Source organism: Chiloscyllium plagiosum, chromosome 48 (assembly GCF_004010195.1).
Source record: "Chiloscyllium plagiosum isolate BGI_BamShark_2017 chromosome 48, ASM401019v2, whole genome shotgun sequence".
Taxonomy (NCBI): Eukaryota; Metazoa; Chordata; class Chondrichthyes; order Orectolobiformes; family Hemiscylliidae; genus Chiloscyllium; species Chiloscyllium plagiosum.
In genome coordinates this window covers 2,410,205-2,425,409 of record NC_057757.1, presented here as the reverse complement: position 1 = coordinate 2,425,409, position 15,205 = coordinate 2,410,205, and the positions used below count along the sequence as shown (strand labels likewise).

Sequence of the window (15,205 nt, the reverse complement as noted above, 5' to 3'; positions counted from 1 at the left end):
TCTCCGTGCCCCCTTCCACATTTCTTTCTTCTCTCTCTCCTCCTTTCTACGTTTCCACCCTGTGCTGCTCCCCCTGCTCCCCTCTTTCTCTGCCCCTTCTCACATCCTCCTCCACTCCTCAGAGTCTCCAAATCATGGATTCAAATCCAGTTCCGGAACCTGACCCTGTTGTCTACGTCAACATTCTGTGAGCAGGTATTGAGTTAAATGTTCAGTCATTCAGATGACGAGGTAAACCGAGACCTGTTTTGCCCTGGGCTTCTAATTTAAAAGATTGAATGAATGATGGGTCCAATGAAGGAAGAGGCGGGGAAGTTCTCTCCTATGTCCAGGAACTAATGTTCACTCCACAACCGATATGAAGGGGGTCCCTGATTTACTGATGTCCTACTTCTGAAAGTTATCCCATACAGTGCTGTAATTTTAAAGACCATTTCCTGTGCTGACAAACAGCTGCTTTATATTGTCCTGTGTGTTAAATACAAATCGACTTGTGTGGAATGGAGTCTGTTTGCGTTTGTGGGTGCTGCCTGTAACTAGAACTGATTACCATCATTACAGTTTATGATAGCTTCCTTGTGCAAGCTGACTGCTCAGTGACCTACAATGCAACAGTGACTCCACCTCAAAAAGTAATTAATTGACTATAAAGGGTTGAGAGCAACCCTAGCCTGAGGAAGACTGGAGAGAGATACAGGTGTGTTTTTGCCTGCCTGACAGTCACACCAGCATCATGTGGCTGCTAGATCTGTGCTGCTACCATTCCTTACTCCAAAATGGAGGTTAAAAACCATTCAATTTGCTTTTTAATTTTAATTCTTATGTTAGAGTAGTGCTTCACAAATTACATTGACTGCAAAGTGCAGTTTTTCTTTCGAACTGAGAACCAGAGGACTTTGAATTTAAAATGATTGGTAAAAGAAGCAGGAGCAGTGTGAGCAAAAGTGGCTTTAATGCAGCAGGTAGTTAGGATCTGGAATGCATTGCCTGAGAACAGATTGCAAGCAGGTTCAGTCAAGGCATTATCTGAAAAGGGAAATGTGTGTTGGCTACAGGGAAAAGCCAGGAGTGTGACACAAGGCGCATTGCTCTTGCAGAGATCTGGTGCAGATACGGTGGGCCGAATGGCCTTCTCCTGAGCTGGAGCAATGCAATGATTTGTTGAATGGAGGAGTGTTAATCCAGTCACTGGGACAACTCCCTGCTGTTCTTTGCCAGCACTATGTAGTCTTTTAACACTCCGAAGGAGAAAGTTTTGGGTTGTTGTCAAGAGTGAAAGGGGAGATGTGGACAAGATGTTGGCTGCTTGAAGACTATCTTCCTGGCCTCCTCCTTTTGGAAAAGCCTGCACCACCCAAAGGATTTGTGCTGGGAATGCATGGGAGGCCTTTCATTCTACTGTCTTTGTGTTCTTTCTGTAGCCTCTGGGGCCCATCCAGACGAGCTGGCTGAGCACCCATTTACCGAGGACGCTGATGACAGCAGGCTAACCCATGATCAGCTGGCCAGCGAGGGTGGAACCACCAAGAACAGCAGCTTTGAGTCATCAGGTGGACAGTCCTCCTCCCAGGAGCAGAACTCCCAAAGCAGCGAGCTCCAATATTACATCCAGATGGTAGGTGGGTGGTTCTCACAAGCATTACTCAGCCTTTAAGCAGGAAGATGTAGCATTGCACATTGGGTCGTGTTTGACCTTTTGTGCTTATTCCTTATAGTTTAACCCAACCCTTTCAGCCCCGATATCAAGTTGGTGAGGCTGAACTGTGCCCAGAATGCACAGATGGAACGAATGTTGATGGAAGGAATTGAATTCACCCGCTGGTTGTTCTGCGATTTGTTGGTCAAGATTCACAACCAAGAAAAGGTGAAGAGTAAAATGGTTTCTCTGAAACAGGCTAGGTTACTGAGCAGCACCCGGACCTGCTGTGATTGCTCGAGACTGGGTGTAAATAGCCTTTGTGCATTTCTTTTTAGTATCAATGCATTCGGGGATGTAGATTTAGGGATGTTCTAAAAAGCTTTGTCAGCCCAGTTGAAAGCTTGCTGTTGTTTTGTTGTTTATTTTTGTCTTGTGACTCCGTAATATTTTCTCTGTCTCTCCCTCTCTCCCGTACTGTCAGCTATTAGACCGATCGCCTGGGGATCCGGTGGAAACTGGTGCAGAACCCGTGAAGCCTAATGTAGTTCAGGATGATGTGGTGTCCCAGCAAGGTAAGTGGGGAAGGGGCATCCAGTTTATGTGGTATATGGAACTCCCATCCTTCAATGTACCCCTCTCCCCTTCTGAAAGTGATAATAGATTCCACAAGCACTCATCCCCCCCCTTTGGCACTTCATATAAGTATCCATTCTGACTGTGTATTAACCAGGAACTGAACATGATGCTGTTTGGCCTGAGTCAGTGTGGGCTCAAGGCACGGTGGGCCATTATTCTGATATCTGGTCCAATTCCCTGTTGACTTTAAACAGAGGTAGTCCAATAAAGCTTCGCCATCGAGAGTCTGGTGTTGTTGTAACATTGACCAGCACTGAAGAAGGAATCTTGATGAGCAACGGAGGTTATTGGGCTAAGTGGGAATGTGGAGTTGTTGTTGCAATTGGATCAGCTATGATCTTATTGAATTTTGGAGCAGGGCAGAACCCTGTTCCTAATTTATATGAGGCCATTCGGCCCAAGCAAGCCCATGCTGTCACTTTGAGCAGTCCAATTGTGCTGCTCTTTCCTTGTGGCCCTTCAGCTCTTTTCAAACATCCAATTCTCCTTCTTGGAAGTCACTGTTGAACCACCATGCTCCAGATCACAGCAGCTCTCTCTATTGTAAAGAAAAAGCTATCCTCTCCCCTCCAAGTCTTTTACAAATAATGTCCTCTGGCCACCAACTCTCCTGCCAGTGGTCAAAATTTCCCCTTGTTCACTCTGCCACATTGGCTTACAATGTGGAACACATCTATTCAATCTCCCCATGGTCTCTGACTGGAGACACTCCCAGCTTCTCTAGTTCCTCCGCCATTATTTACGAGTTGAGGGTATTGCTGAAATTAAGGTGCTTCATCTCTCACGATAAGCAAGATACAAAGAGTCTCTTGCCCACAGGTGGTTCCTGCTCTAAATCATGCAGTGCTTTCCACTTTCAGGAGGATCTCAGGTCTTGCACGATTGCCCCACTCTCTGGGAGAGTGCCAAGCCCCAGTCGACGAGGCAGTTCCCAGCAGGGCAGAACAGCAAGCCTTCCAGCAAGGCCGTGCAGAAAGTTAAAGTTGACCCCTCAGAGGCTGTCCCTTTGCAGCGGGCGCTCGGATCCCGAAGTCCTCAGAAATCAGGTGCGACATCTGACATGAAAGAAGACTGAACCATTTAAATGAGATCTTGTGTCACCCCGAAGGGCTTTGTGTCCATCTGAGCACTTGTTTGACATGTAGTCAGTGTGTATGTAGGAAAGAGAACAGCCAAATTGTGCACATTAAGATCCCACACAAACTAAAGGAATGGCTACTGATCTTTAGAGTCAAAGAGTCATACAGCACAGAAACAGACTCTTCGGTCTAACTCGTCCACACCAACTGGATATCCTAAATTAATCTGGTCCTATCTGCCAGCATTTGGCCCATATTCTGTTAAATCCTTTCTCTTCATGCACCCATCCAGATGCCTTTTAAATGTTGTTTTTGTACCAACCTCCTCCACTTCCTCTGGCAGCTCATTCCATGCACACACCACCCTGTGCTTTACAAGTTACCCCTCAGGATATTATTAAATCTTTCCCCTTTCGCCTTAAATCTGCACTGTCTAATTTGGGACCCTCCTACCTGGGAAAAAGACCTTGACTATTCACCTTATCTATGTCCCTTATGTTTTTATAAACCTGTATAAGGTTACCTCTTAGTCAATAGAGTCATAGAGATGTCCAGCATGGAAACAGACCCTTGGTCCAATCTGTCCATGCTGATCAGATATCCTAAATTAATCTCCTCCCATTTGCCAACATTTGGCCCGTATTCCTCTAAATCTTTCCCATTCATGGGAGAAACAGTGACGACAGTGTGTGATCTCTGATCAAGACTTGGTACAAGTCTGAATGTATGCAAAATTTTGGATGAGCTGAAGTTCATCCAAAAGGGCAAAAGGCCAGGCTATGAGAGGGTTGGGGCTTATTGATTCTAGCACTAAGATTTTCTTTGTTTGTTAGGCAGCACTCTGAACTCTCTGTGGTGTGTTGTGAGTAGCTGTGCTTGTTGTGAGGGCAGTTAGCATATGTTGCTGTGGGTCTGGAGTCACATGTAGCCCAGACTGGGTATTCTGGCAGATTTCCTTCCTGACAGAGCATGAGTGAACTGGATAGGGTTTTTAATACAATCGGACGTGGTTTATTGGTGACTATTTCAGAGGCTTGTTTTCATTTCCAGATTTGTCTGTTTGTGTAGGATCTTCAGGTGGAGTGCTGTCTCCCAAGCAGATTGGAGAGCTATCACGACTGCTAAGCATGCACCACATCGCCTCCAACCAACCAGCTCCTGCTATGGAGGAGCTCTTCACCTACCTGAGGGGCATCCAGCACGACAGGTTTGTATAAATCTGACTCTGTCTGCTTCTTTGTGTGTATGTATGTGGCTGAGTCTGTCTTTCTGTCTCTGCCCCTGTCTCTCTCTGTCTGTTTTTGCTCTTTAGTCAAATAATATTGGTATTTTTGCATGGACCCGTGGTGAGACTATGGATACTATGTAGTGCCCTTAAAGATTTTTTCCTCTTTAAAAGAGATCATTAATGATTGATGCAAATGTTGAGAGGCAAGCCACTCTTCTGACATGTTTTAATCGTAATACTGGAGGCATGTATTTCACATGAGGGGGAAAGTTCAATGGAGATGTGACGGGCAAATTTTCTTATGCAGAGTAGTTGGAGTTTGGACCATGCTACTGGGGTGGTAGCGGAGGCATATACAATTGGTGCACTTGAGGTTTTGGATAAACATGAATAAGCAAGGAGTGGAGGAGTATGCACTAAGAGCAGACAGAAGGGATTAATTTAATTTGGCATCATGTTCTTCGTTGTCTGAAGGGTCCGTTCCTGTGCTGTACTGTTCCACATAATGTCCCCACATATATGCCACATATACTGCACTGATTGAGCATGACCATTGTGCCATCTAAACGTCTCCTGCTTTCGCCTCACAGCCCAGATGGTTCAGAGGCGGTGGCTGCATCTGCTCGAAGAAACTTGGATCAGAAGTTAAACCTCGTGGTCAAAACAGAGGTGAGTGCCTGAGGCAGAGGTTCACTAGATTAGATTAGATTACTTAGTGTGGAAACAGGCCCCTCGGCCCAACAAGTCCACACTGCCACGCTGAAGCGCAACCCATCCATACCCCTACATTTACCCCTTACCTAACACTATGGGCAATTTAGCATGGTCAATTCACCTGACCTGCACATCTTTGGACTGTGGGAGGAAACCGGAGCACCCGGAGGAAACCCACGCAGACACGGGGAGAACGTGCAAACTCCACACAGTCAGTCGCCTGAGGTGGGAATTGAACCCGGGTCTCTGGCGCTGTGAGGCAGCAGTGCTAACCACTGTGCTACTGTGCCGCCCAACTAGCCAGAGGACTGAGCAAGACTTAGGACAGCCAGCCTTCACTGTTGCTCAGTAGCTTGATGGCAAGTAGCAAAGATACATTTTAGGACAAGCTGAGTAAGTACACGAGGGAGAAAGGCACAAAAGATTATATTACTGGGGTGATATGAAGAAGTGGTGGGAAGAGACTCATGTGGTGTGGAAACACCAGCCTGGAGGAGTGGGGTTGAAAGGCCTGTTTCTGTGGTGTAGGATGTAGATGTGCTGGTGAGACCAGCATTTTAGTACTCTCTCTGATCGCCCAGAAGGTAGTTCAGAGTCAAGCACATCAGCTGCAAGTTTGGAGTCACATGTAGACTGGACAGGGTAAGGATGGAAGTTTTCTTCCCTAAAGGACATTCATGAAGCAGATAGGTTCATTCTCATCAACAATGTTTTTGTGGTCATCTTTAAACTCTTCCAGGTTCATATTGAATTCGATTCCATCTGTGACAGTGGGATTATGAACTCAGGTCCCCAGAATATTGCCAGGGTCTCTGGATTAATAGCCTAGTGATAATACCGCCAGACCATTGCCTCTTCCTGTGAAGTATACATCATGTGTAACCCAGAATAAGATTGTGATTGGATTAACAATGCCCCTGCTCAGCTAGTTTAGTCTGCATGCCCAAAATGGGTTGAAGTTAGAGGATCCCTGAGTTATGAATGTGATCCCGTACAGGGATATAATTTAAAAGGCCTCTGACACACAAGCATTTTCTTTACTTACAGGTGGCTAGTTTGTGTTGTCCTTTGTCTTCCCCCGAACAAATGGAACCCATTCTCAACCTGGGGACTGCCTCTATTTAAGTTCATTTGCCTGTTACTGATTTGGGGTAAAACCAACTGATTGGGTGCTATATCCTGAGATCATCGGTTCTGCAGGGAGAAAGGGGGGACTGCAGATGCTGGAGATCAGAGTTGTGAGTGTGTTGCTGGAAAAGCACAGCAGATCAGGCAGCATCCGAGGAGCAGGAGATTTGACGTTTTGAGCATAAGCTCTTCATTAGGAATGAATGAAGGGCTTATGCCCAAAACATAGACTCTCCTGCTTCTTGGATGCTGCCTGACCTGCTATGCTTTTCCAGCACCGCACTCTCATCATTGATTCTGCAGTCCAAATGAGCTGTAATGTAAACTCTGTGCCCTTCCTGCTCCCAAATCCCTTCACTCCATCAATCAGGAATATCGAGACGTGTAGGCCATTCAGCCTGTTGAGTCTATTCCCCCATTTAATGGGATCATGATTGTCTTGTGACCTAAGTCCACATACCTTGCCTTTGGCCCAAATTCCTCAATATCTTTGCATAACAAGACTTTGCCTATCAAAAATTTAAAATAAACAACTGATCCTTCAACTGTTTGGAAACTTTTTCATCTATTCTTGCATCTTGCATGATATCTGCTTCAGTCACCAACTCTGGTTAGCCAAGAGTGGCAAAGTATTTCCCAAATTTGAGCAAGACTTTGAGCAAGTTGTGTCATGATGCTAATATGATGGGCATAATATTTTCCATTCCCAGGATGCCACTCCAAAAAGACATTCTGCCTACCATCCAGAGTATTGTCATGTGTGGAATTCATTGTGAGTGCAATGTCCAGAACCATCCCACTGACTGGCCAATAATCAAAGTGCATATTCCTTGGTTGTTTGGAGGAGGCAGAGTACAGACCGTATTCTACCCAGCTTGCCCTTGCAAAATCAAAAACGAAACATCAACTGTTAGATGCTACTCCACATTAGGGCGTCTCTTGATGAACAATCTTGAATGTGCCAGTAACAACCACGCTAAGATAATCACTCAAGCTTGATTCATTTGCACTGGCTAGAAGAGGCATAATTCATGTAAAGGATCCTGCTGTCTGCAACAAAAGGACGACATTTAAGAGTTGCATCTTTTTATGAATTATCCAGAGGCTTCTATATTCAATAGCAATACCTTGGCCAACCAGAGTCAATTTGCCAATCAATCAGCACCTTTTGCTCCTGTTGTACACTTTGATTGTTTGGATTGCATTTATTCTAATGAGCGCAACATGAAAAGCTTCAGCAACACTGCTGTAGGTAGGATGTAACATACCAGCACTCTGTTTTAAAAGCATCTTATTGCTTAGTATTGTGGACTTGCTTGCACTAGAAATTAGTTTGAGACCCCAACCCATTCCAGCTTGCAGTGGAGGAGACTTTTATGCTATAAATCTTGGGCTAGATTCACATCCCAGGTCGCAGAGGAGAGAAAACATCATTCATTGCCACTTTATTATGTCTTTGTTTTATTTTTGAGGTGCACAGCATTTTATGCAGAGGTTAGTTTGTTTATTCAGTCATGGGGGATGGGCATTGACAGCATTTATTGTCCATCCCTAATTACCCTGAGGACAGTTAAAAGTCAACCACATACTACAGCTGTGGTTCTAGAGTCACATGTAGGCCAGACCAGGTAAGAATGGGGGAATATCCTTCCTTAAAGGTCAATAGCGAGGCAGTTGGGTTTTTATGGCATTTAGTAATAGTTTAATGGTCAGTATATCTCTGGATTACTAGTCCAGAGTTTCTGCCACTGTTTCTGCCTTCTCGCGGATTAGTATCTCTTTGATAATCTCAAGACATGTGTTTTCTTTCCAGGGCTCATCTGTGCAGAACAGCCAAAGACGGTTCTTGGCAAACAAGACAGCGACGGAAAAGAGCTCCAATTCAAGCAAACCAGGGAAGAAACCTATGCAGAACAGCCAATCAGGCAGCAAAGGAGTGAAAACAACAGTCTGGAGATGAGTTGAGGCAAAGTTAATTTCTGACACCAGGGAATAATTCCAGTGATCAATGAATCCCAATGCTCTGATCTGGTCATTGTAGCCCATTTATCCAAGCTGGAGATTGTGGGGGAACTTGATTGGCAAGACAATTGGACCTTATGATCAAGTTTCTCCTTGTGCCTAATTTTGCAGTAATCTTGAGGGATTGGCATGTGATTTTCAATGCTGGCATGCACTGAGTGATCAATGTACCAAGTTCATGATGTCTTTCTGTGTCATCTGGTAAAGGTACCATATAATAGCAACAGCAAAACCTAACAGCAAGTGGCTGCTGAATTGTTAAAGGGAGATTCTGAAGGTGGGGCATGCTACAGTCTGAAGCACGTTGATATGGATGTCTACAGGGATCGATATGCTGCAAGTAACCAGTATTATACCTCATGTCCCAAATGTAAGTAGAGGTATGTGTCTCCAGGACATCAGAATGGAATTGTAGTCCATTGAGATAGAAAGGGTTGGGTTTTTCAGTTCATAACTTACTCCAGGAATTCATTGTTACAATTAGTCTCTGGCAATTATTCTATGTTGCAGTGTATTATGTGATTGGGCTGTGAATGCTATGAATTATGTTTAGATTAACCTCCAAATCTTTTTAAAGACCTTTTTCCCTGTTTTCCCGCTTTCAAGCTTGCTGTTCTCCTATTTTGGGTTGTTTTATTAATCTTGTTTTCTTGTTTTATTTTGAGATAAGAATCTGGCTTTGCATCTGTGTTAAGTAATAATCACCTTGTTAGCTATCTATGAGAAAAGGTCTTCCTGCACCTCTTCCATGTTCGTTGATTTCATCCTTCCTCCCTTTCTCTGTCTATCACTTTCTCTCTCTCTTCAGTCCCTCATCATCTCCCTTTCTGGCCCTTTAAACCTCCCTATTTTTCTGTCTCGCTGTCTCCCATTTTACAGAGCAACCTTTGCTGCGCTATCCAGCTTGCATTTGATCAAACGCGGTGCTGTGACATCCACAGGTGTTTCCTGGAGAGATATCACCTCCATACTGATATTGCAAAACATTCCAGATCGCTTTCCCCGTTTGTGTTGACCCTTGCTGACACATCTGACCTGTTAATTCTTGTGATAATGATTTCTCATTCTAAAAGTAATTTAGTTTGGTCAGAACTCTGCATTTTAATCTACGTTTTTAAAAAAAAGCATTATCACAAAAAGCTGTGATCTTTTTTAGAATATTTTTCTGTGGCTTCATATCTGTATGAGCAACTTTTGATAACTACATCAAGGTGTGCAATTTTCACTCATTTATTGGTTTTTACAGCTAAAATTTATTCTTGGGCTGTGTTCTTTTTAAGATATTGCAGTTCGGTATCTAGTGCACGTTTCTGGTCTTTTACAAGTTCTGGTGCAGAAATACTGTAGCAGTTACTTCAGTGAAGGTAACCTCACTTCTGTTTGTGTGTGAAATGCAAGTTAATGCCTTGAGGCTGATCATGTCTGTGTATGTATTTGGTGTTTTTTTTTATATGTTAACCAGTTGCCAACAGCTTATAGCGGAGTATTGTACAGGGCTGTTTCCCACCTGGTTTAAGGGCATGTTTTACATTCTGTTAACTTTTATATTAGTGTTAAAATTAGAGCCTAGTGTTAAAATTAGGCTCATTGGAGTTCCAGGATCTGCTGGAAATTTCTCAACATTTCCCCATGCTCCGCTATCTCCAAAACATTTTATCTATTAAATTTAAATGGCCTAAGAACATTTAGGAGTAATTGTGGCACTCGCAGAAAGGTCAAGGGGCCTTGTTCGATATTCCCACTTACTTAACCCTGATCCAGTATGATGGCTGGGGGTGTGGGTTGGCTGGTGGTATTAACTACAAGGCGTATTAAGTGCAGCTGTCAGGAGCGCTTTGTCTTGTTTTGGGTTCTACTCCCATCAAGTCTGCAAATGTCTGTGGGGAAGTTTCTCTAAATCTCCCCCAAAGGAGTCTGGATATTTGGGTGCAAGTAGTAATTCTATTGCACCTAAATCTGGACTGAAACATCTGAATATGTCCAGGGAAAAGATTGCACCAAGCATCTATTAATGACTGCAGTATTTTAACATCTGCAGCTGTCCTCCTCTGCATTGTAAAGTCTGTATTGGCTCCACTGTTAGCTTATAACTTCCATGTGCCTAACCTGCCTTTCCCCCACCTTCAGAAGTTACGACACGATTTGAGTTGGGGTTGAGTGTACCAGTGGGAAGCACAAGAAGTATCGTTCAGATTGAATGCTAAGTTATATAATATTTTCTTAAGTTTTCAAGGAAGTGTTTGACCCCTGTCATTTCTTAACACTTTGGTTCAGGCTCCGTTTTAAGGTGTCATGAGCCCACGTTGAGATTCCGCTCTTCAATCTCCCCACACGCTGATAGATCAGAGTGCCCACGTGGCAAGGACAAGAACGATTGGCAGCTTAAGGCTGTATGAGTTGGAATGATAAAGCCTATAACCAGCTGCTGTTTAAGGGATGCCGTGTGTTGGAGATAGTCCACCAACATGGATGGAACCTGAGCACCCCTGCAAAGAGTAGAATGCCTCTGTTTTTGGTGGGGAGGTGGGGAAGCCTTGTTAAAGAAGCCATCCAGCTCGAGCAATCTTCCTCTCGAGAAGAGTGTGAGCAAATAGCTGCAGGCACATCTGTAATTGTCAACCCATCTCTTTCCCTCCCTCCGTTTCCTTTCGAAGGTCAATAAACAGTCATGTTTGGTACATGGCACTTCCTGGTTAACCCCACCAACCCCCTCAAGCAAACACAGGCATGTGATCAATGACCCAGGTATCACCCCTGTCCTGAGGACTTCTGTCTCCAAATACTTCAACCCAATTAGTTTGGAAAGGGTTTCACTGGACATCCCAAATGTGCTAGCAATCTAAAGAAGCCTGTGACCTTCCCAACGTGGTGCCCCCTGCAGTTACCTCCAGGGTACCAAATCGCAAGTCCTGCACTACTTAATACTGTATGCAAACATATGTACAGCCTTATGTGACATACCCCATCTCAGTTTTTTCATTATTGTCTTTTGCTGTGTATTGATTCTATTTAGTTAATTATTTATATTTATGTCTGTCTGTCTGCATTGATTTTTACAAACTTAAATACCTTATTTTAATATGGATTTTTATACAATAAACTTTTATGGAATATTTTAATTTAAAAAACTGTTAAGTGTCTGTTCTGAATACAAAGATTGTTTGTTGTCATTTGCTGGGTGATGGTATCTGTATTTGCAATATCTGACCTGCTTCAGAACCTGAGGACTGAGTGTGGACACGGGTGCTACATAATGACTGATTTCGTCTAATGCCTGTTTTTGAGTTTTAAAGGTTGCAGGTTGTAAGGAATCCAAGGGATGAGCAAATAGGGTTAGGGTGTGATGTCTTGGTAGTTGATTCACACCAAAGGCTCAAAGAATTTAAAGAGTGATGAAATCCTTTCACAATGCTGCTTTAACAAATAAATGTTTAATGATTGCGATATCAATTACTATTTGAACGTCCTTGTCAATGCTGACACTTGGTTTGTTTGGTTTTTTTTGCTTTCTCGTGACACTGCCAAGTCTGACATTGATTAGCCATCTCTCGGTGCTCTATGGAGATGGCAGTAGGCAATCTTGAACCATGTCAGTCCTTATTTTGATGCATAGGAAAGGCTCAGACATATGGTGTGCTTGTAAACATATTCCAAAGCACCAATGAATGGTTGGTCCTGTAACAGTGTAGAAAACGTGGGCCGTATTTGTGCCCAAAAAGATCCTGCTATTGGCAATTGAACAGGTTTTAGATGAAGGTTAAATTATAGATTGGATTGTTTCAAACCTTTTGTCTCCCCCAAGAGGACAGATGGACCTTTGGCTGGAAATCTTGTGCAAACTAAGGTGTCTCCAAAGTTGCAGCACTCTCTTAATTTTTGTCGTGAGCATCATCGTGTTTTATTTTGTCGTTCAGTCTCTAGTGTGGGCTTTAAACCCACAATTTTCAAGACTCTGAGTTAACGGTTCCACCAAGGAGGCACTGACTGATTTAACAAAGGGACAGAACGTCTGATAGCGTAACCGCTGATGCTGCAACTCTCTCAAGCATGCTTGGCCCATGCACTGCTGTGACCCTTTGGGGCAAGAGACATGAATGGGAGGCTTCTTTCAAAACTAGTTCACGGCATGTACATCTTGCTGGCACTCTGGCATTAATTACCCAACTTTAATTGCCTTCATGTGGTGCTGAGGTGCCACCTTGACCTGCAGTCTATGTAGGAAAACCCTACAGAGTTACTGGGGAGTGTGTTCCAGGACTTTGACCCGTGACAACGAAGGAATGTGCAATAGAGTTCCACGTCAAAAAACAATCTGTGGATGCTGCAAATCTTCAACAAAGGCAGAAATTGCTGGAAAAACTCAGGACTAGTAGGATCTGTGGAGCGAAAGCAGAGGGGGTGCATTGACCCTTCTTCAGAAGTCAGTTCCAAGTCAGTGGTGAAAGCCTCTTCTAAAATGTAGCCAATGGAGGAACGTGACAATGAATTAAATCATTGCAAGTACTCTCAAACAGCAACAAGGTGATCACCAGCGATGTTGGTTGAGGATCTTCTTCTTAGACAGTCCCTCAGGACCAAAGATGACTTTTTTCCAAAGAAACCAAAGAACTGCGGATGCTGGAATTTGTGGAGAAAAAGCAGATTTAAAGTTTCAGGCCCAGTAACCCTTCTTCAGAACTGATTTGTAGCTAGGAAACAGTTAGTATACATGCTGAAGGTGGGTTGTGGGTGGAGGATGGGGATGGTGATGGAGGAGGAGGAAGAGGAATAAATGGTGGATGGAGATGGAGGCCAGAGATAGAGAGAACAACAGTTGGGCAAAGGAATGGGTAATGGTCAGCCTGGGAGAATCGGTAGTCACCAATGGGGACCATAGTGCCCGATAATGGGTTGTTTTGTGGTAGCAGCCCTGTGTGATGACAAGGCCTGGTGTGTCGGGGTTGGTGTAAAGACATGGGAGAAGATGCTCAGGCCCTAAAATAATTGAATTTAATATTGAGTGCTGAAGGCTGCAGGGTCCAAGTGGAAGATGAGATGTTGTTCTTCCAGCTTGCGCTGAGCTTTGTTGGAGCACTGCAGCAAGCCTGAGACAGAAATGTTGGCCAGGGAATGCAGGGGTGTATTGAAGTTGCTTGAAACAGCAAGCTGAAAGTCAGTTTTGCAGGCAGAAAATTCTTTTCGCTTCACCGCACTGCCGTGTTCCTAGGCCAAGATTTCTCTCAGGGTTCCTACAAAACTGGAGGGCATAGGTTTAAGAGGAGGGGAAAGATATAAAAGGGACCTAAGGGGAGGGTACCTTTTTCACGCAGAGGGTGGTATGTGTATGGAATGAGCTCCCTAAGAAAGTGGTGGTGGCCGGTACAATTACATCATTTAAAAGACATCTGGATGCGTATATGAATAGGAAGGGTTTAGAAGAATATGGGCCAAGTGCTGGCAAATGGGACCAGATTAGGTTAGGATATCTGGTTAGCATGTATGAGTTGGGCTAGAAGGTCTCTCTTCGTGCTGTACATCTCTCTGACTCCTAAGTATCAGTACTGAGCAAGGATCGCTGTTTGATTCTGTATGAGGGATTTTGTTTTGAACTTGTAAAGGAATGCTTTGGGATCAATGGAATTATAACATTTTTGAATTTGCGTTGTAAGTAAATAGTCTGGTTTATTCTATTTTGTCTTCATTTCTTTTGGTGAGTAAACTTCTGTTTGAGTTTTAAAGCAAAATCAGAAACATTAGATTAGATTAGGTTCCATACAGTGTGGAAATAGGCCCTTCGGCCCAACCAGTCCACACCGACCCTCCGAAGAGTAACTCACCCAGATCCACTTCTCTCTGACTAATGCACCTAACACCGTGCAATTTAGCATGGCCAATTCACCTGACCTGCACTGTGGGAGGAAACCGGAGCACCCGGAGGAAACCCACGCAGACACGAGGAGAACGTGCAAACTCCGCACAGACCAGTCGCCTGAGGCGCGAATCGAACCTGGGTCCCTGGAGCTGTGAGGTAGCAGTGCTAACCACTGAGCCACCATGTCGCCCTGATTGTGTGATTATGATACGATGAGCTTATTAAAACTGAAACATGATCTTTCCAGCCATGCACAGTCTGGGATCTGACTTGCCCAGTACTAACATCAGCTGGGATCATAACCAACAAACCCTGCCACAGACCAGACGGGGCCATGCTATGTTTGAAGAATCCAATGGGTGATAGGCTCCAGTTTCCACTCGCTTCTTCCACTATTTGGGCTTGGTATCCATCTGGTTTGCACCCACCTGGATGCTGTTTCTCCAGTTTGGGTGATCCTGGGCATGGGCTGGTAAGGATGTTGCTATACTAGGAACAAAATGTAGAGGCTTTGGAGAGAGTACAGTTTTACCAGGATGTTGCCCCGTCTGATGGAGAGCTATGAGGAGTGATTGGCCAAACTTAGTTTGTTTTCACTTGAATGTCGGACACCGAGGGGCAACCTGATAGAGGTTTACAAAGTTATGAGGTGGTTGAGTGGTTAGCACTGCGGCCTTACAGCGCCAGGGATGCGGGTTTGATTCCTGCCTTGCGCGACTGTGTAGAGTTTGCACATTCTTCCCATGTCCGCGTGGGTTTCCTCCGGGTGCCCTGGTTTCCTCCCACAATCCAAAGATGTGCAGGTTAGGTGAATTGGCTTTGCTAAGTTGCCAGGTCAGGGGTAAACATAGGGTAGGTATGGGTCTGGGTGTGTTACTCTTTGGATGGTCGGTGTGGACTTGTTGGGC

At 44.3% G+C, this 15,205-nt stretch overlaps 1 protein-coding gene across 12 annotated transcripts in view; it reads left to right on the top strand.

The window, feature by feature from the left end:
- Positions 1-11,886, top strand: part of cntrob (centrobin, centrosomal BRCA2 interacting protein) — a 49,361-nt gene extending 37,475 nt beyond the window's left edge. For 3 of the 12 annotated variants that reach the window (XM_043683474.1, XM_043683475.1, XM_043683472.1), the window contains exons 15-20: positions 1,422-1,615; positions 2,121-2,211; positions 3,136-3,321; positions 4,423-4,561; positions 5,173-5,251; positions 8,238-11,886. In XM_043683474.1, the coding sequence (XP_043539409.1) occupies positions 1,422-1,615; positions 2,121-2,211; positions 3,136-3,321; positions 4,423-4,561; positions 5,173-5,251; positions 8,238-8,384 (836 nt within the window). In that variant the 3' untranslated portion in view covers positions 8,385-11,886. Of the gene's footprint in view, positions 1-1,421; positions 1,620-2,120; positions 2,212-3,135; positions 3,322-4,422; positions 4,562-5,172; positions 5,252-8,237 lie in introns of those variants that run through there. The other 9 variants (XR_006310314.1, XR_006310313.1, XR_006310316.1 and 6 more) reach the window with 9 other exon arrangements.
- The last annotated feature ends 3,319 nt before the right edge of the window (positions 11,887-15,205 follow it).